At 41.4% G+C, this 21,371-nt stretch overlaps 1 protein-coding gene across 1 annotated transcript in view; it reads left to right on the top strand.

The window, feature by feature from the left end:
* Positions 1-21,371, top strand: part of prex1 (phosphatidylinositol-3,4,5-trisphosphate-dependent Rac exchange factor 1) — a 106,834-nt gene that overhangs the window by 29,696 nt on the left and 55,767 nt on the right. Inside the window, exons 5-11 of the mRNA XM_080445834.1 lie at positions 901-1,002; positions 1,553-1,714; positions 5,213-5,346; positions 5,620-5,735; positions 8,432-8,581; positions 12,822-12,969; positions 18,038-18,138. Coding sequence (XP_080301960.1) covers positions 901-1,002; positions 1,553-1,714; positions 5,213-5,346; positions 5,620-5,735; positions 8,432-8,581; positions 12,822-12,969; positions 18,038-18,138 — 913 coding nt within the window. The remainder of the gene's footprint in view (positions 1-900; positions 1,003-1,552; positions 1,715-5,212; positions 5,347-5,619; positions 5,736-8,431; positions 8,582-12,821; positions 12,970-18,037; positions 18,139-21,371) is intronic.

Raw genomic sequence — 21,371 nt, 5'->3', positions numbered from 1 at the left:
ACCTTGCCTCAGGAAGAGGCTGTTTTCCTGGCACACTGTGACACAACACCACTGTGACAGGCCTGCAACCTCCTCCAGATAGGCCCCCTTGCCGGGGTTTGAGATGGGGCCACCACCACCACTGTGTTGCCAGAGTGATGTGTGGGAGTGGCTCAGGTCGTGTTTCACTAGCACAGCAAGTACAGTGCGCACACATGGTTTTGCAGTTACCATGATTAAGATTGTAATGTGAATTGCCATCTGTCTTTTTATTGATAGGGAGTTCTGTCTTGAGTCCTGTAACAACTCAAAACTACCACATTAACGGACACATGAATGAATGAATTACTCAGTCTATTATGTTGCATCAGAGGGTTGTGACCCTCTGATGCAACATAATAGACTGAGTAATTCATTCTTACAAAGCTGGTTCAGCTCATTGATGTCACAACAGGGTGGAGAAGGAGACCCAAACGACAGATTATTTTCATTTTCAATGTTTCAGTTCAATAGATCATTGTCCTCCTATATGATGGTTCTTGAAGCAGCAGTCTTGTTATTCATTTTGTGTATTCTGTATCACTGAAAGAAAGAAGTGCTCTAATGTAGGAGAGAAGGGGGGGCGGGGGTGAAATGAAAGTTGGTTTAAAGGAGGTCAAGTGGAATAGAGGAACATTATCAAATCAAAGTTTATTTGTCATTTGCACAATAACTGCAGTTACTGTAGCTTTTACATAACATTGAAATGCTCCATTCCCAGTGTTGAATAATGTTTTAGAGATTAAAGATCCCCTTTACAGTGCTTAAAGTTGCCTCGTGCCATAATTACGACAAGACGACGTAATTATCAGCATCAGGGTTAATCCAATTGTCCTAATGTATATGTTGCAGTTCAATATGTGTATTTTTTCTTCTCTTCAGCACTGCATGCTGTTGGGGGGAAAGAAAAGTACTGACATTCCCCTGGAGGGCTACCTGCTCTCTCCCATCCAGAGGATCTGCAAGTATCCTCTGCTGCTGAAGGTACTGATGAAACCACTGCTATAACCCTGCAATCTGGACTGTTCATTTAACATGGATTTAAAATGGATCTGTGAGGGTCCATTTTTACAAACTCTTAAGTTAAATTTACACTTGAGTTTCCTCGAAATCCTCAGATATTCAGGGATGTAGCTCTAGATGAAAAGTGAATCATTTAGAATTTAGAATTTAAAATATCAGCTTACCGTATTTTCCGCACTATAAGGCGCATCTGAGTATAAGGCGCACCTTCAATAAATTTATTATTTTCATATATAGGGCGCACCGCATTATAAGGCGCATCCGCGCTATAAGGCGCACTGACGGTGCGGCTTATAGTGCGGAAACCAAGGGAACCAATATTGATACATATATAAGGCGCATCGGATTATAAGGCGCATCCGCACTATAAGGCGCACTGACGGTGCGCCTTATAGTGCGGAAAATACGGTAGTTCCTCCATAAGACCACTTTTACTCCATTGTATTCTATTCAATGTAGCCCCCTTGGAGAAAAGACAGTTGAGTCCTCTGGTTTCTTCCTGACCATGTAGGAGCTTCTGAAGAGGACCCCGAAGAAACATGCAGATTACCCTGCAGTGGAGGAGGCCCTGCAGGTGATGAAGGCCGTCTGCTCCAACATCAACGAGACCAAGAGGCAGATGGAGAAGCTAGAAGCTCTGGAGCAGCTGCAGTCCCACATCGAGGGTTGGGAGGTGAGAAGCGTATGGGCCGGGGTTAGCGTCAGGGGCTGCTAGCGTCGGCGCAAATTAGCAATCAGGGTTTAGCATCAGGGTTTAGCATCAGGGGATAGCATCAGGGGATAGCATTAGATCAAGATTCAAGATTTCTTTATTTGTCCTTTCATCTATAATGACATGCCCAAAATAGCGATTCCAAGTTGAAAGTGGTTAAAGGGATAGTTCACCCCCAAAATGACTTTTTTTTCTATCGATTAGTCACCCCATGGAGACTTGAATTCATGGATATTTTTTAGTTTTTGTCGCATTCCTAAGCCAATAATTTGATGACCGGCAGCGGTTCCGGTAGGAGACACAAAGAGTCTCCTTTGTGTCTCCTACCGGAACCGCTGCCTATCGGTCCGCTGGTCATCAAATTATTGGCTTAGGAATGCAACAAAAACTAAAAAATATCCATGAATTCAGGTCTCCATGGGGTGACTAATCGATAGAAAACAAGTAATTTTTTGGGTGAACTATCCCTTTAAGAGGGGCCGGGGTGCACAGGGTGACATTGGGGAATAAAATAGAATAGAGATGAGATGCATGGACTTGAGGAGATAAAGAGAGAGAGTGGAGATAGGCATTGTGGTAAACCAAGGGTTAAGGCTGGGCGATCGGACTTCAAATCAATATCCTGATTATTTCAGACCTTGTCTCGATTATGATTACAAGCTTGTGGCTTGTATATTGGCTATTTTCCACAATTTTTGTACACCACCATTGTACATTGAAGTATAATACAGGCCATAAGTGGTTAATCAGACTAGTCGATTTAGTCGATTATAAAGAATTTAAAAAAATCTACTAGACCTATTAGAAATAAGTAAATATATATAATAAAACAATGTAAACCCTGCTTCTTGAATATTCGATTAACCTACATGATCAAGACTTAAGTCGGTTATTGGTTCTAAATATCTGTTTTGATATATCTTCAGTTAATTGCCCAGCCCTGGACAACAGGCTGGGCTAAATGGAGCGTCCTCACGCTGTTAAAATCCTCAGTGTTAGATGAATCGCTTCTCGCTCCGGTGACAAAACACATCCAGACTACTTTCAGCAAAAGACCTCACCATCTATCTGAGACTTAAACGCTTTTTCATTCAGTCCAAGCGCTGCTCGCGCAGTAAAAACGGAAAGCGTTCATTTAACCCTTAAGAGTTAAATTAGCGCTCCGCGAGGGGGCCTCGGACAGCGAGTGAAAGCTAAGCAGAGCGCCTAGCACATTTTTCACGCCGCCCTCACCCACCACAACGGAAGCCTTGTCTTCCCAGGCACCGAGTGGACAATCTGCCCACTCAGTGTGCCAACGGGCATGCCAACTGGCATCCTACCCAATCAGAAGACTCCGAGGGGATGGGGGGCTCCAGGCTCGCATGCATAAAGCCTTCTCAGAAAAAGAGGGGTCCGCTCTTCTTTGAAAAATGGCAGCATTTGACCCTGGCAATGCTTGTCCAATGAAACGCGTAAAGACAAGGCGCCATTATTTATTCAAAATGAGTAGGTTTACGGAGTGAATATGGATTATGCTTTCTCATTCCTCTTCTGATATATTTTGTAGAAATATTCAAGTAACACATTTCTGTAATTGATTCATTTAACAGACACTGACATCCTTTTAGCACTGTCTATTTTTCTTCTCTCTCTGTCTCTTTCTCAGTAGTTCAATCAATTCAGGCATTAGCCTCTCCTCTCCTCTCCTCTCCTCTCCTCTCCTCTCCTCTCCTCTCCTCTCCTCTCCTTTTCTCCTGGCTAATCACCTCTAGTCATAATGGAAGTTAATAGTGCACAGTCAGGCTCAAATGCATTATCACTGCTTTGATGCACCTCACACACAGACACACCCATACATTTAGACTTCCACGCATCTACAGATGCACGCACGCACACGTACACACACACACACACACACACACACACACACACACACACACACACACACACACACACACACACACACACACACACACGCACACACTCGCACACACTCGCACACACACACTCACAGTCTTGCACATGCACACTCACTCAACCTAGCCCACAGGCGTACTCATTTCCTTGAAGCACCCACCCCTGCCTCCACTCAGGGCAGTTAAATATGAGATTGAATCAATGGAGTGCAACATTATACTGTAGGTCCGTCACAAACATGCTCACAGGCCTGTCAGCGCTGAATTCCAAATAGGTTTGGTGTTTGTGAGTGTGTCGCACACACTCACACACATAATTTATTCCACAAGCGCTGGAGAAAGATGTCCACAGGCCTGAGTGTTTTTTGGTCTATGCTATTCCAATACATGCAGGTGTAGTCACCTTTTTTAGACTTCAGTTTAAAGATTAAATTAAAGTTTACCACTTATTGTTATTGTTGCTGATTAATCTAAGATATTCAGTGATATCAGCCTGCACACTAATATACATGACTTTCAATGGATTTCACTGCCACCATAGATGCTGTAAACTGCTTGACGGAGTTGGAGTAAATTAACCAATTCGATTTTTGTTTTGTTCGTCTGTTTTAGTTTACACATACAGTATGAACCCAGTGAAAGCTCTATAGCTCCAGCCTCCAGCTGTGCAGTAGGGCTGGCGTCACTCAGTGCAGTTACAATGAGTTCTGGTTCATGTGTAAAGGTCAGGGATATGGCAGCGTTTGAGGCTGCACACTGTAAACTGTGTGCTCTAGTCAGTTGGAGTTCTTGTTCTTTGATTTCACTAACAATGGAATGAAAACAAAATGTTTTTACAGCTGCATCGCATTGTTTCATGAAAGTTGTCAGTTTTTCAAGATGGGATGCAGACTTCAGACATTAAAATTTCCCATGCTGGGCATTTGGCAATGAAGCCTCTTGAATCAATCACACGTTAACCACGTCATTGTGTTATAATGAAAATAGCAGATCTACAAGCTCACAATGTGTCATGTTGCAAAGCATTGTGAGTCAGAATAGGGATGCTTTAGGGTTCATGTGGTTAATTATCGTTATAATAAAAAAAAACACTTGACAGTGCCAACTTCTGTAAGGTCCTGAAATTTGAATGATTATGTAACTTTGATGTTTACCAGTTGATTATGTTGTAGACGGTTGTAATTTTTTCTTCTATGAGGGCAGCCAACAAAATCGTCCTAACCGTCCTCAATTTTGATCCTGAACCTTGATTGTGACCTTTGACCCTTTTGACCCAAAATGGACTGATCTCTTCTGTGATTTTTATTGTTGTCAACATTTCGATGAGCTTGTAGATCTGCTATTTTTGAAAATGTGTGAACTCTTTCCGCTTAAAATGACATGCCCAAAACACATTGGCTGCCTAATTGTCGCTACGGATGCCGTCAAAAAAAGTCAAATACTAGCCGATGTATCAGCCAGATTTCGGTCGGTCTCTAGTAAATGAGAGCTGAAAACTGCAATTCAAACCTCATGGATGATCCACCTTTGTGATACGTTGCCATCTCCTCTCTTCTTTCAGGGGACCAACCTCACAGATATTTCCACAGAGTTGCTCCTGCACGGCAACCTCCTGAAGATCTCAGCAGGCAACATCCAGGAGCGTGTCTTCTTCCTATTCGACAACCTCCTCGTCTACTGCAAAAGGAAGTCCAGGTGAGAAACTCCAGCAAAATACTGGAAAATAAAAGTTCTTCATTTTGCTCAGAAAATTCTCCTTTTTGCAAAGCTGGAAAATTGCTAATTTCCCGATTTCCTATTTGTGTACAGAAGTCATTAGTATGCAAACAAAAACAAGAAAAACCCTACATGCCTGTGAATGTGTATGTGTGTTTAAAGACTTAAGTCATTTCTCACAGCAGGGGAGCTGGCAGCAGATATTTGCCTCACATAGTGAAACTGTTGTGGTGTTGTGTCTCGTTTTCCCAGAGTTTCCCAAAAGAAGTCAAGCAAGAGGACCAAGTCCATCAACGGTCCTCTCTATGTGTTCAGAGGACGGATCAACACGGAGGTGATGGAGGTGGAGAACGTGGAAGATGGAACAGGTGTGTGTGAGCCAAGTCCAGCAGAGCAAAGCCTCATTTGAGCAAGTAGACTGAGTGAGCAGAGGGTCGAACTGGCAACCATCCGATTCGCTCTCTACCCCCTCAGCTACGGCCCATTTATACTTTATACTCATAGTTTGCTATGAAAATAACATCTAGTCGGCTGCCAAATGAGCCCTTATCCTTTGTATCTGTGGGGATTTCGCTTTCTCCTTATGTACAAACATGTTGCGAGATTGTAGATCGGCTAATTGTCGAGAAATTTGGTATAGAAAGAAAGCAAGTAGGGCGCCTAGTAGACCCCTGGGAAACACCGGTCAACACAGTTTATAAAGGGTTAAGTGGTTAATGGTAATAGTAATATATATTTTGAGAGGCAGGGTGATAAACAATCTAGTGCTTGGCAGTTTGAGAGCAGAAATACATTCTTCTCACAGTCTCAGAAGATGTAGCAGCAATCTCCTCCATCTCATCATGTCCCCATCTTCTCTCTGAGCCGCGCTGGCAGGCAAAGCACAGGTTGAGATCAAAGCTTTGTGAATAGCCTATAATCCGACTCCATTATCTTTGGTGGTTTAGTATGGGTTAGCATGTGAAACAAATCAAACAGAGGCTGGCCAGTGAGGCTAGGTGGTTAGTGTACGCCTCAGGAGTAAACACATTGTTCAACTTCCTCTCTCTCTCTCTCTCGCTCTCGCTCTCTCGCTCTCTCTCTCTCTTGCTCTTATTTGTCACTCACTTACAGCAGGTACAGTACAAGCATGGTTGTGTGATATGGTCCGCAAGACTGTTCAACAATAGTACAATATACAAACGATAATAATAAGAATAGTTCTGGACTGTAATAAAATCAAATAAGAAAACAAGATAGATTAAAAATAATGCTAAAAGGTTAAATAAGGTAAAAAGAAAAGGCTAGGAATGTATTCTTTCTGTCTTTCTTTCTTTCTATCCAACTTCCTCTCCCCCCCCCCTCCCTCCTCTCTCTCTCTCTCTCTCTCTCTCTCTCTCACTCACGTGTCCTCTGTTTTTCGACACTGAGGGCAACATGGTTCACAAGCTTCCACGCCTTGTTTCTCTTTGACTGTGGCTTGTTGGCTGTTGCAGTGAGACTGTTGAAGAGGAAAACCACAAACAAAAACATGCCTAATTCTCAGAAGCACGGGGCTCGAAATATTCAAACGCGCTTCACTTGTGCGGTCCTGGTATCTGGCGAGGGATGGTGATGATGATGTGATCGTGTGGGTTACTGAACGGCTTGCATAAGTTACAACGGTTAGGGGTTATCTGTGGACAGCACGGATAGGAATCTGCAGTTTGCATCATAATAATGGGTCCAGTTTTGCACTAACGGGTTAAATTAACACATATTAATTACCTACATAAGACTTCAATTATATTTCTGCCTATTTATTGGTCTGGCAGATATATCTGCCATTATTTGTCTTTTTGACAACATGGGTATTGGCAATTATGTAGCTCAGGTGTCAGTTTTTAACCACTTTCAAGCTGGTGTCCCTAATTTGGGCATATCATTATCCTATCCTATATTGAAATTGGATTAAGGCGTAACTCTGACGTCTCGCTCATGTCACTATGAGTCAGCCATAACCATATAAAGACTTCCCAATGCAGCTACGCCAAAATATGGAGTGTGTTGTCCAATCTCAGTGTGTCGTCAAGGCGTCAGGCGCAAACAAATAAGTCAGCTCCATATATGGGCACAAAAGGGGCTGTGCCCATATATGAGCATACACTGATGACATCATCTCCATATATGGGGGCATAAAAGGGACAAGGACTGACAGATACTTACAGATCTATTTCTGTGACCCACAGTATGATGAATGCATTCATTATTCAGCAGACGGTCACCTGCAGCTGAATGGGGGGTCAAATTAGAACATGATGAGAGAGTCAATGAAACGACGACCTGTCACTGCACTGTACAAAGTCAAATCCTCAGTGTTCATCTAACTCTGGGAGTGTAGAGATTACATTTGTATACTCTCAGAGTTACAAATGTACAAATGAACACTGATAATTCTATTGTGTAAAAGTCTCTGTATCAAATGAACTCATCTTATAAATCTATGCTCGACTAGCAAAGCATTTAGGGCTGTCTGTTTATGTAATTATGCATGATGTGATTAAGCTCATAATTTCCCTGAAGTCACAATGTAGGTCAATTGAGGTTAATATTAGTGGTACCAATGGCATGTTTCTTCAGTAACAAGAGTCTCCCCATCTCTCCAGGATGAGAACTCATACAGGATACCGGATAAACAATTGACTTTGGAAGTGACTAAACAAAACTAAATAACATGCTTGGAACTGGAACACAAAAAAACTGAAACTGATAAATGATCAGTTCTCTCTCCTGTTTGGATAAATCCTGACCAAAAGTTTTCATATATATTCACTTTTTGATGATACTCTGGTGTTAAAAGTGATTCAAATAGAACAAATGGGTGTGTGAGCATTGTTGAAATTACATTGGAGAAGACTTGTTTCTTTAACCACTTATACTTAGTTGACCAGAGTCCACCAGGGCTCTATACTAGGCCCCCTACTGTTTTCCTCCTGATCTACAAGGTGATGTAGAGAGGCTATTTTCGCCGACTGTTCGCCCCAGAATAGGGACGCTAGGGTTCATGTAGTTAAAATGTTTTAATGATACATTGTGATCCTTCCAGCGGACTATCACAGCAACAACTACACGGTGACCAACGGTTGGAAGATTCACAACACGGCGAAGAACAAGTGGTTTGTCTGCATGGCCAAGAACACGGATGACAAACAGAGGTGGTTGGACGCCATCTTGAGGGAACGAGAGCAGCGAGAGAGTGAGTGACGCCTCCAACTGGAGTGTTCGCAGTCTATGTTCAAGCCTGATTTATACCCGAAAATAGCAGATCTACAAGCTTTTAACACAATCTGCTATTTTTGGTATGCAACACTGTTTGATTTTACTTTGACTTTATTGTCCCCTTGGGGATCTGCATCTAAGCAGTATTCATTAAGTAAAATGTTAAATTGCTCTATATTCAGGATAAGTCAGGATACCAATTTTAACCAATCAAGATAGATAACTCATCCAGAATTCAAGATAAACAAGTTAAATTGGATGTCATGAAACAAACAAACAAGCAAAAAAAGAGCTGACAAAATTGGACTTGGTACACTATAAAGTGAAGCTGATAAATGGGTTCTCTCTCCTGATTGGATGAAATTGGCAACCCACCTGAACATTTATTTTCCGTTCGTTAAAGAGCTGGAGAGACGGGGGGACTCTTATTACCCAACAAAAACTCTGTAGCAATGATTACCATCAGAATAGAGCTTTAACATTTTTACAAAAAAATAAATTGAGATTGATAGCTGTTTTAAACAAGTTTACCCAAGAAAGCTGCAGCACTGTGAAAAACACATACTGTAAACATTAATCTGTTTCATCCACTGTTAAAAATAATAATGGTTTAGGCTACAGTTTCATCGTTTTCTACCATGTCTAATTTATGGAAGACTAAATTTATGGAAGACTTAACAAACACACATAAACATCCAAAACAAGACCTGTGTGTAACTTGTTCTCTCAAACTGAAAATTAGACAAAAGATACAAAGAGGTACAAAAAAGAAATCTTCAGTCCAATTTGGGACTTGAAATGGATTTGTTCCTGCTCACAACAGGAGATATATTTATCTTCGTCTCGCTGTGTCTGTACCTCTACAGGATATAGGTCTTTTCACACAGGAAGCGACACTACACCCGTGTACTCGCTTGGATTTGCGGGGAGGCACTGCGCTGTGCATACAGTAGATGCGTTTCTACGTGTTACAGTACATAGAAAAAAGTTATCTGGGAGCGGGCGGTCGTGTGCGTGAGACTAGCACAAATGTGACAGTTTCACTGGATTGTGCCCGCTTGTCGTCTTGCCTGTCAGGTTGCCCGTGTCTCCCTGAATGTTCGCTCGCCTCTCGTTGAAAATGTATAATAACTAGATAAATTGCTTCCTGTGTGAAAAGTACTTAAGGTGATTATACCATTTGCACCATTACACCGTTTGCGTTCACACTCTGGCTGCATGATTATGGGTATTGTAAGTGATAATCCTGATTACATTGCTTAATATTGTAATCACCGCTATTTGTAATGATGGTTTTTGGTAGAAAATATATTATCTTAATAACTTTGTTGCTCATTATGCTTATCAGTACCAGCATTGCATATCAAACAAAAACTATGTAATGACCTCTGCGATTTTATTGTGCCTCCCTCCTTTCTTGACTGTGACAGTTTGGGAGATGGTTGTACAATGTGCTGGTTAAATTAAACTTTGTGTAATGGTGAGGAGATGAGATGAGCGCACAGCTAGGTGCAACACCTGACCAAATAAGATGTTTACATTAACTGTGATTACATGTAACGTCACATGTTTGTGACGTTGCATTTTGAGTTATTGTGTCCACCGCAAGAAAACCGGATGTGTTCTAATGTGGGCTGTACGTAAGTAAACGATCAGGGGCAGAGTTCCGGGGTGTCAGCACCTGATCTGGTTGTGAAAACGGGCCGAGTATGAAGTATGAAGAAGTGCTGCGGCTGGCATGTGTATCATGTTACAGCTTGGCGGAAATCAGCCTCATGTTAACAGATGCCAGATTAGCCACAGTGCCCTGCAACCCACTCCCCCCACCCCCAGACCCCCAGACCCCTTAACCAGTTTATGAACTTTTTACCTGTTTCTGCCCCCATCTGGACAACTGTATGATTTACAAAATGACACCCTCTAATGATAATTTCCTCATTTATCCCCCTTGTGATTTAGTGGTATTCTCCGTTCCTGGCATGTGGGGTTAAATGTAACGTTTTCAAAGTGTTGCTGTTGGGTCATTTGGCGCTCTCACAGAGGGGTTCATTGTTCCAGCACACAGTAAAATGTGGAGTGTTGATTTTAACTCTGAAGGTGGGATAAATGAGGACATTGACATTAGGAGTGTTGCTGGTTTATGGTGGGTGAAAAGCCAGCGTTCAGGGCCATTGGGCACCGTGGCTAATCTGGCATCTGTCTTTTTTGTTTCGTTTCTTTTGTTTACAATTTCCGAGTTAAAATACTGAAGCACTCCTTTTTTACCCTGTCAGAGTTAAATTAACAGTCCCAGTTTAATTTCCTTGTGTACTACTTTATGGAGGTGTGAGGGTTTATTATCTCATCTGTGTTGTGACAGTGGTACACAGGAGTCTTGAATGCAGTAGACACAATAAAGTAAAATCCTCAGTGTTAATTTATCCATTTGTAACTGACATTTGTACACTCTCAGAGTTAAACCAACACTGAGGATTTTAATGTCTACTACAGTGGTTCTCAAAGTGGGGTTCAGGGAGCCCCAGGGGTCCTTGAGGGGGTTCGAAGTGTCCCCAGCAACATTAGTCAATATAATCAGTTCAACCACTTTAACCTTATATACATTGGCCTTTTTCAAAAAAATCTAGAAAGAGATGTGAAAATCGGGTCCCTGGCACAAAATACAATTTACAATTTAGGCATTTAGTAAAAGCTCTTAATCCAGAGTGATTTACAGTAAGCAAGGTAAAGACATACTGTACATCAAATACATAGAGACAGTGTAGTGCCTCAGTAATCTAGGATCACATACTGTAGGTAAACCAAGAACCTATCAGTATCAGTCTACACAGTATAGTATCAAAAAAATAAAATAAAAGTACATTGAAAATATACAAACTATAGGATGCCAGGTCAACAAATGGACCTGGCATCCTATCTAAATTACATTTAAACCTTTGCAAAAAAAGATATTTTCAGATGGGGGTCCGTGGCCAAATACATATTAATTTGGGGGTCCTTGACGTGGAAAAAGGTTCAGAACCACTGGTCTACTAGTGAGAGTGGGACGATAAGGAGCCGTTCTGAACAAACTCGGACAGCTGTGCCCAAAGCCCGTGGGTCTGTGCACTGGACAGGCCCGTCTGTTGTTCAATGACACCCATTGTTTGAGTTCCCTCCAGCTGCTGTCAGATGTAATCTAACCCCACCTCCATCGTTGGCCTCTTTGAACGGAGCTGGGACCGTTTCAGTGCCTCTTACAAAGCCTCGTGGTGGTTTCGTTTTAACTCTCAGAAATCTGTGGTCAAGTTTATAAAATACCATCTAAACGGGTCCCTTGGTAGAGTTTAGCACTTTCCCAGTGAGCTAACCAACTCAAGAAAGTCCCCCAGTGGACCTTCCCACCCTTCTCAGACCCAACATCCATTGTGGTGTGCAGAGGAAAACAAACATGGGAGAGATCTAACGTCTAGATTATTTTCAGAAGGCAGTGGCAGATGCTAGCCGCAACACAACCAACCAACTAGTCCTCCAGGCAAGCACCCCCCCCCCACCCCCCATGACAGCGTCTGTCCTCTGACTTTGATGCGATGTCTGGCGTTGAAGTGTCAAAGCGTTTTCTGTGTTTCATGTTGCTCTTTGTATCGTTCAGCATCTGTTGTCGACGTCGCTCGCCTCACAGTAGCCACGATGGCAGTAGTGGGTTTGAGTTAAAGAGAAGGCAGTCTTTTTCTTACCTCCGCCAAGGAGGTGATGTTTTCTCCCCCCCGTCTGTCTGTCTGTCTGTCTGTCTGTCTGTCTGTCTGTCTGTCTGTCTGTCTGTCTGTCTTATTTCGCTGGCTGATGTGAAAGGTTAAACTTAATTAATTCAGACCTTCAGGCTAACCATGTATTGCCATGTGACACGTGTTGTTAGCTTGAAGATCTGAAGATCTTCATAGGATAGGATACTTTATTGGCAGCTTAAAAATGGCACAACAGTGTCATTCATTAGGAAAACGCCAACGTGGACTATACACAAAAAAGCCGTAGCTTGTTTCCATTGTGGTCCACCTTGAGACATATAACAACACACAAACACACTGCACAATCTTTTCATTGTGGTTCTCAAAGTTCCTTGAGGGGGTTCCAAATGGACCCTTACAGGTCTGTAACTCTTGAGTGTTATGGGGGTCCTTGAAATTGAAATGTTTGAGAACCACCGTTCTTGGCTAAACTTCAGGCTGTGATTTCTTTGAAAGGTCTCAAGCTGGGGATGGAGCGGGACGCCTACGTGATGATCGCAGAGAAGGGAGAGAAGCTCTACCACATGATGATGCTCAAAAGCCGACACCTCATCAAGGACAGACGCCGGAAGCTCAGCATTGTGCCCAAGTGTTTCATGGGAAAGTGAGTTCTTCTTTACCTTACTTTACTTTACTTTATTTGTTTATTTAGACAGGACAGAGCATATTAATGAACGTCACATGAACGTAAATACACCGGATTTAGCAAAGATGCTAATTTTCATCCGCAGTCCTCACAGAAAACAGAAAAACAGAAAAACAATAACAGGCCATGTTTAATTTCCGATGCTGGAAATAGCAGAGCCTTTTTCAAGAAGCATTCTTTCGTAAAGGAAAGGGATACCTTTTTTAATCCCGCAGGGTAAATTCATTTCCAGTTTCACCCAGCTGATGGCTAGCCTGGAATCCAGTCTGATTCGCTCTGTTCAGCAGCCTTTCTTTTCCACTTCACTTGTCACTCTGGCCGTCTCCAGAACGTTTTTTCGAACGTCACCTGATAGGTAGGCAGGTCATTGCTGATTAGATAGTGCTCAACAAATCACAGTAAGAAGGGAAGTGGCTTGAATTCTACATTGGAAGGCTCTGCTCCTGCCCCGCCCACAGATCATTACATTGTAAGGCTCTGGTCTTGCCCCGCCCACAGACCAATCAGAATCCTCGGCGCCTGGGTGTCCGAGACCTCCCCTTTCACATAAGAAACTTGACAAACTTTACCAGACTGACAAGCGCAGTAAAAAAAAAAGAAAGTCAGCTGAATGGAGCGAATCAGTGTGGATTCTGCAGGGGGGGGGGGGGGTCTTACTCAGGGACACATAGACTGGGGTTCTGCCTACCAGACAGGCCTATCTAACCACTAAGTCAGTGGTTCTAAATGGACCCTTACAGAGTGTACAAATGGAACCAAATGGACCCGTATTTCAGTATTTGTACATGCTCAGAGTTATGGGCGGCCTTGAAATGTGCAAATTGCAATAAGCTACGGCCACCCGAGGAGAAATGAATGTATTAAGATAAACAGGCACTGGTAATCAATCTTAAAGCATTTATTTCATCATATCATAATGATTTCCACTGTAATCACCTCTCCCAGGCTGTTGAAATGCTCATGCCATCAAGCAGCTGCTTCCTGAGTGAGCTGTGGTTATTATGCATGCATACATGTACATGCATACAGTAGAAATATTGTGAATAAGCACACACTTACAAATAATACAACGCCCATCCTGTTGAAGCCAGGAAGTTCAAGGAAGGATTTCCCTTCCCTGGGAGCCAAGTGCTTTGGTCACTTAGAAGAATACCCTGTACACACACACACACACACACACACGCACACGCATGCACGCACACACACTCATTAGAGGAAGACCTTATTTTAAGTGAGGCGCTCTAATGAGCCATTATCCAGGGGTTCAGTGCTATGAATGGACAATGAGAGTCGTGCCTGCAGTACAGTACAGTAATGAGTTTTCCATTATGCTCAGTAGCGCCACATAAATGACAGTGTTATGTGAGATTCCGAGCGGTAATTAAAATTCTTCTTGGCACCGTTTTGAGGAAACCCGTAAAATATATACAGTAGTGGCCAAAACCACGATGGTGACTGACTGTGAATGCAAGAGAGAGCATGCCTGTAGCCATTTCATATCATTACATGTAGCTCAGGCTGGGTGACATGCTGTAATAGTTATACTCTGTATAGCAGTGGTTCTCAACCTTTTCAGGCAGTGACCCCCCAAAATGATCATATTTGAACTGGGGACCCCCACCCTGACATTTGGAATTGTAGGAGTTGAGGCATCAGATTTAGTTTGACTCGGTTCCACAGATAAATATTGTGAAAATATTTCAAAATGTTTCCCTCTTTCTTATATTATTTCTTGACAATTTGGCCAATGTTTGACCAGGTTTTATAGAATAGTTTGTTCATAACTTTTGATGCAGTAATGGTCTATTTCTTTTTTGGAGGTATTAAAAAGGTCTTAAAAGTCCTTAAATTGTCACTTCACTCTCATCTGGGAACCCTCCCAAAATCATCTGGGGACCCCTCTGGGGGTCCCGACCCACTGTTTTGGAAACAGTGCTGTATAGGTCCACACCAAGAATGATGAGATGTTCTGTAAACATGTTGAACGTGACGCCCTGTAAATTCGGGTAGGTTTTTATTGGCTGTCAGTGTTTCTGTCATTCATTAAATTGCTCTGAAAGTGATCCCAGTGCCTTATAGTTGTGGTGTGGACATTTATAGGGTCATCATCATAGTTATCGTTCCATGGTGTGAACGGCCCTTCAGGCGCACTGACCATCCTGTTTTCTTCGTTCCTAGAATTTCTAAAGAAATTGGCCGACGTGCCTTTAAATTTAAAGCTCTATCTGACAGGCACAACCTTCCCAATTCATTTTGGTCTATTACCTCCTTTCAGCTCTTTAATGCATCGGTTGTTTTTTTATCTTCAAATAACCTGCTCTAATTGTACTTGAGTTATGGAAAGAAATAATCTCTGATGTATATATAGATGCATATGCTGTATACATACTGTAGCTTTCTATGGGTATGTGTATATGTACTACATTTTGTTTGTTTTGGGGCATTTTGTGGGGACTCAGTGAGTGTGGGAGTGGCTAGTCCTAGGAGAACATGTCTGTGTATGTATGTGTGGAAGTGTTTATGTTGTTTTGCTTTGTGTGTAAATGTGTGGATGTATTTATGTTGCTCTGCTTTGTGTGTTGTATTTTCTGTTATTGTTCTGTACATTTGTGTTGAGGACTCCCTTCAAAGCAAGATGGAGGTAAAAGTACAGCAATAAAAGTCATTAAAAGTTACTTTTTGCAATCGGTCAAGTTGCCTCCTATCAGTGATAAAGTCAGTATAGCTTCTGGTAAGAGCATTTTCCTTGACATCATGTCCAGTAGCTCAGCCTCTGTCTTCCACTCCACTCACCATCTTGTGGATGCTGCTCCTAGGTTTATTCTAGTTTACGGTCAACTCTGTCTTCCTTGTTTCTGGCATTAACGGATTCTGATTCCATACATGCACCATAATGTGAATGGAAAGTCACTTTAATGCGCTTGGGTGGGAATGACAGTGTTTTGAAAACAGAGGGCTGGATCTAGATTGTGTTGAGGATATAAACACAGAACATGATTCTGGATTTCTGTCACAGAAGCTCTTTCTATGATCCCTACCAGTTAAACATGACTGATGGCTTAATTTGAAAAAAGTTACAAACCCAAGCTTGAATAGTGGTGGGGATGCAGAATAAAATCTAATTAGCCACTTCCTTTAACCGTGCGTATTTCAATGTTAACCAGGACACCTCTCTGTTTCACACAGGGAAAGTAATCCAACTTAACAGCACTCTCCCTGCCAGCAACTACTTTACTGATAGACACTCCCCCCCATCTCTTCTTTTCACTCCCTCCTTCCGTCTCTCCTTTCTGTTGTCTTCTGACCTCTCGCCGTCTCGTTCCCTTCATTAAGTCTCCATTTCCTGCAGCCTGCATTAGCCGTTATTAGCCGTTCTGACTTGATGAGATTTTCAGCAAGCGCTGTTTGAGAGAATCCAAGAGACGGAGATGCCCCCTGTTGCACTGGATTGAGAGGCGTCATGGCCTCTTGATTGCATTTCCCCATTCAGTGGTTTGACATTGACCGTAATGCCTAGTTACAGTACTCCAAAGCAGTTTCTGGTTTAGCATCACATTAACTTCAACTTCTTCAACTTCGTTATTGCCATATCACAATTGTACAGGTAAATACAGGAAATTGTGGGGGAAATTATTTTTCGTACAAGCTCCTTTGTCATTTCAAAATAGATAATATGAATAGAGAAAGAAACCAGGGGGAAATGATTGTCAACAATATGAAATATACATAAGGAAATACAAATGAGGCAGAATATCGCAGTGCTAGGGAGAGACAACATATAGCAGCAGATATAAAACATTTTACGTTTATACATAGTGATACATAGTGATAGTGCTAGTACAGCAGCAGTTGAGTGATGATGCCTGTGTGACAGCCTGTGTCTGACATGGCGGCAAGGCTCAGTGCTTGTTGACACTTGGAAACTGCTCCTATTGTGTAGGATTTGCTTGCCTGGCAGTGGCATGAACATACGACATGTTGTCATATATATGCAGAAATTGTAAGGAACTGTATTCCCAGGTGTATTAACGGCTGACTTAGAGTAGTACAGTAATTATAGATAAAATAAATGGCGTAGTGATTTTCTAAAAAGTGAATTAGAAATACCTACTGTAGCAACTTAAATGTTTTAAAATGAATGACAGTGAATGATGTTTAAACATGTAGGCTGAGATCTACTAAGTAAAAGATAGACCGCATACCCTTAAGTACACAACATTTATTGAAGACAGGGACAATCTGCTAATGGCCAGAAGTCAAAATTAGTCTGGTATGGTCCTTAATTAAGTGAGTAATTAAGTAATTAAGTTAGTAATGAAGTCATTAAAAGAGTTTGTGGGCACTTATTGAATGAGAAACGGCTGTTATGGATGCTACTTCCACCAAGCTTTAAGCTTAATTTATTCTCCATCGCACTGTGGTGTCCCTTGTCGGCAAGCTATGCACTGTTGTACTACAGAGTATAAATGAAGCCTAACCCTATGAAGGAACATATCTCTTTGTAGTCTTTCTAATGATGAGCTGTAATGACTGTGGGAGTTAAATAAACACTTTATTATTTGACTGTTGTTGTGTTGTAGGGCTGCAACTGTCGATTATATTCATAGCGTTTATTCTATTGAGTACTTTCTCGATTAATTGAATAATCGAGAAACATGTTTTTTGATCTTTTTTTTTTTTTAATATACCAACGAATTGATGGGAACAAACGGATAGATGCTTTTTTATTATCAACTAAATAAATGAGTATGATTAACCACTTAAGCCCTATTTTAGATTTTGTTGTACAACAGTGTCACATAAAAATAGCAGATCAACAAGCTCACGACATGTGAGCTTGTAGGTCTGCTATTTTTGATATTTGAAAAAGAAATTAAGGGAAAATAAAAACATTTCCAAAATTGATTATCGATTTTTTTAAATAATCGATTATTTCGATTAACTGTTGCACCCCTATTGTGTTGTGTATTTGACGGTGTTGTGTGTTGCGTTGTGTATTTGACGGTGTCGTGTGTTGTGTCTGCAGTGAGTTTGTGTCGTGGTTGATGGAGACTGGGGAGATCAGCAAGCCTGACGAGGGTGTGAATCTGGGACAGGCCCTGTTGGAGAACGGCATCATCCACCACGGTGAGAGGAAGCACTCCATCCTACCATAAGCTTCATTTAGATCCCATCGTATGATGGTGTCGTGCGCCGAAAAATAAGATCTACAAGCTCACGAAATGACACGGCATGAGCTTGTAGATCTGCTGTTTCCTGCACACGACACCCTTGTAAGATGAAGCATAAATCACGCTTCAGTATCTCCTCTGGTTTTATTTTCTGTTGCTTTTGTCTATTCTCCTTTCTGTCTTGCAGTGATAGAAGTACCCCGAATGTTTACACCACAATGTATAAATGCTCTTTTAGAAGTAAAAGATGTTACTGAGTAAAAGGGCAAAAATAATCTGCATCAAAATACTGTCGGTACCAAATGTAAAAGTACTCATTATGCAGAATGGCCCATTTCACAATCATGTTATTGGATTGTAGTAAGTAAGGTATTAGTGTTTTATCACTTTCTACCTACAAAGTAACTAGAGACTAAAGCTTTCAAAAAATTGTAGTGTATAGGCAATATTTGCCTTTGAGATGTAGTGTGGAAGTAGTACTGTACCTCACATTTGTATTTAAGTATGTTACTGGAGTAAAGGTACTTAGTTACATTTGGGTTACACTTTGTGTTCCTGCTGTGTTGTTTCCTTTCATCGCTCTCTCTGTCTGTCTGTCTGTCTGTCTGTCTGTCTGTCTGTCTGTGTCTCTCTCTTGCTCTCTCCATTCATCTTCACTACCTCTCTCTCCCTTGGCTCCCTCACAGTTTCCATTCCCACTTTTCCCGCCTATTTATTAGATAGTTGATAACTAAACAGTCATCAAAACGTCAGTAAAGACTGTGTGTGTGTGTGTGTGTGTGTGTGTGTGTGTGTGTGTGCTTGTGCGTGCACGTGAGCAAGCGTGGGCACTCACTCACTCACTCACACACACACACACACACACACACACACACGCACACGCTCTATTTGTACTCTGATTATATCCAGAACACGTACAAAGAAAGTGCGAGTGATACTAGTACAATGTGTCTATTTGAGTGCAAAGGCAGTATTTGTCTTCATTTCAATCTTTTAATTCTCCGCGATGACAAGGATGGATTACATCGCCTCCAACGCTATCCTTTAAGTATATGTTTGTCATTTTCACAGCTTATTTGCACGCCTTGTAAATTGGCAGTCATTCGGTTTACTGTAAATCTATGAGGCTAATACGATTTGCATTCCTGCCATTTTTAAGTCTAGACTTGCTGTTTGTGTACATGTTATGAGGCTCTGTTTGCCTGCTTCTGCAGCTGGCTGCCCCCGTAGCCAAATACTTGTGTAATTCTTAGTCATTTTCCAGGCTTCATTCATTGGCAATATGTAGGAACTTGTCCTGGATTGTGGTTTATGTTTTGTGTTTTTTTGCGTGTGTTCTAGCACTAGTTGAAACATTGAAACATTAGTCCTGGCGTCTGTCCGTGTTTAATGTGGTGCGTGTCACTGCCAGCGGTGCAGTGGAAAGCAACTAAGTACATTTACTCAAGTACTGCACTTAAGTACAGTTTTGAGGTAGTTTACTTTACCTGAGTATTTCCGTTTTTCGATTTCGACTTTATGCTACATCTCAGGCTATATTCAGGCAAATATTGTACTTTTTACTCCACTACAATTATTTCACAGCGTTAGTTACTACAGTAGTTACTTTGCAGATTAAAATTATTGCAAAACAAACATTAACCACTTGTAGTTTTGTCTGTTGGAAAATAGCTGATCTACAAGCTCTCTCAAATACTCCTATATTAAAATTGCGGCTGATCCCATGAAAACACATTGAGGTTAGACAGCAGACTCTATATTTGGGCGTAGCTGCATTGGGATCTCCTTATGTTATTTCTGAGTCAGAGTGACGTCAGAGGTCCGTCTGCCCACCGTACTTTGGTACTTTAAGTATATTTTGATACCAATACTTCTGTACTTCTACTCAAGTATGATATTGAATACAGGACTTTTACTTGTAACAGAGTATCTCTGCATTGTGGTATTGCTACATTTTACTTAAGTAAATATTGAAGTACTTCCTCCACCAGTGTTCAAGTTGAAACATTGAATTGGTCCTGGCATCTGTCTGTGTTTAATATGGTGTGTGTCACTGCTACCTAGAAATCAGCCTTTCAACACTTGTAAACGAGGTATTCTTGAACTAAATAGGTACACACTAAATTAGTGGTAAAGATGCAATGTGGAATTCATTTTAATGACTAAAACGTTATTTGAACCAATCTGTATGATATAATGATATTTATAAAATATAACTAGTACATCTGCAGTGATTGGACGTGGTCTCCCTGCTCTTCCTTTGAGACATTAAGACCCTGGTGTTGGGTAGGACACCTACTAGTTCACAAGTAGTACTGCCTGAAACTCGTAGCGTAATATCTCCCCTGGACAAGCGGAGAATCCATCTCTTTTTTTTGAAAGATTAGTTTCTGGGCTTTTATGCCTTTAATGATAGGACAGTAGACTGACAGAAAATGGGGAGAGAGATGGGGAGTGACAAGCACCAAAGGTCGTCGGGATCGGGATTCGAATCCGCGACACGTTGTCAGGCTGGCATTTTAGCCTAGGGTGTCTGGACCGCCACACTGCGGCCCAGGCCGGAGATTCCATCTTGAATGAGCGCTAGATGTTTGGTCTCTACTGGGCACGACATAAAACGTATGCATTTCAGCTTTAAGTTAACTATGGGCTCTAGAGACAAAATAAGCCACTAGTTTTGAGTCACTAATGTGGATAAAAATGCATGTATAAAGCAGAGCTTTTTTTTGTGTAAATGAATCCATTCAATCCGGTAACGCATCTAGTTAGTTATTTTTAGTTAGTTAGTTATTTTTATTTCAGTCATGATTTTTATAACAAAACAGTTGAACATACAGTACAACTTTTTAAACAAAACAGTTGAACATACAGTACAACTTAGTCAACAAGATGACTATTTGACCGAAAATAGAAAATAGACATCTACATATGTCTTCTAAAAAACGTATGTTGCCATATCAGTGTTGCTCAAACGTTTTCACGTCAAGGACCCCCAAAATTATATGTATTTGGCCGCCCAACCCCCTTTCAAAATATTTAGTTCCAGGGACCCCCAGAAGCAAAGATTTTAGTTAGAAATGTTCACTTAAAAAAATATATGATTTTAAAAAAAAAATTGCTGATCTACTTATATAAATGCTTATATACGTATATCTGCTATTTTTGAATAGTCAAAGTATAAAAATAATG

Source organism: Gymnoscopelus braueri (assembly GCF_963280865.1).
Source record: "Gymnoscopelus braueri genome assembly, chromosome: 12".
In the NCBI taxonomy this organism is placed as follows: domain Eukaryota; kingdom Metazoa; phylum Chordata; class Actinopteri; order Myctophiformes; family Myctophidae; genus Gymnoscopelus; species Gymnoscopelus braueri.
This window is presented reverse-complemented; position numbering and strand designations above follow the sequence as displayed.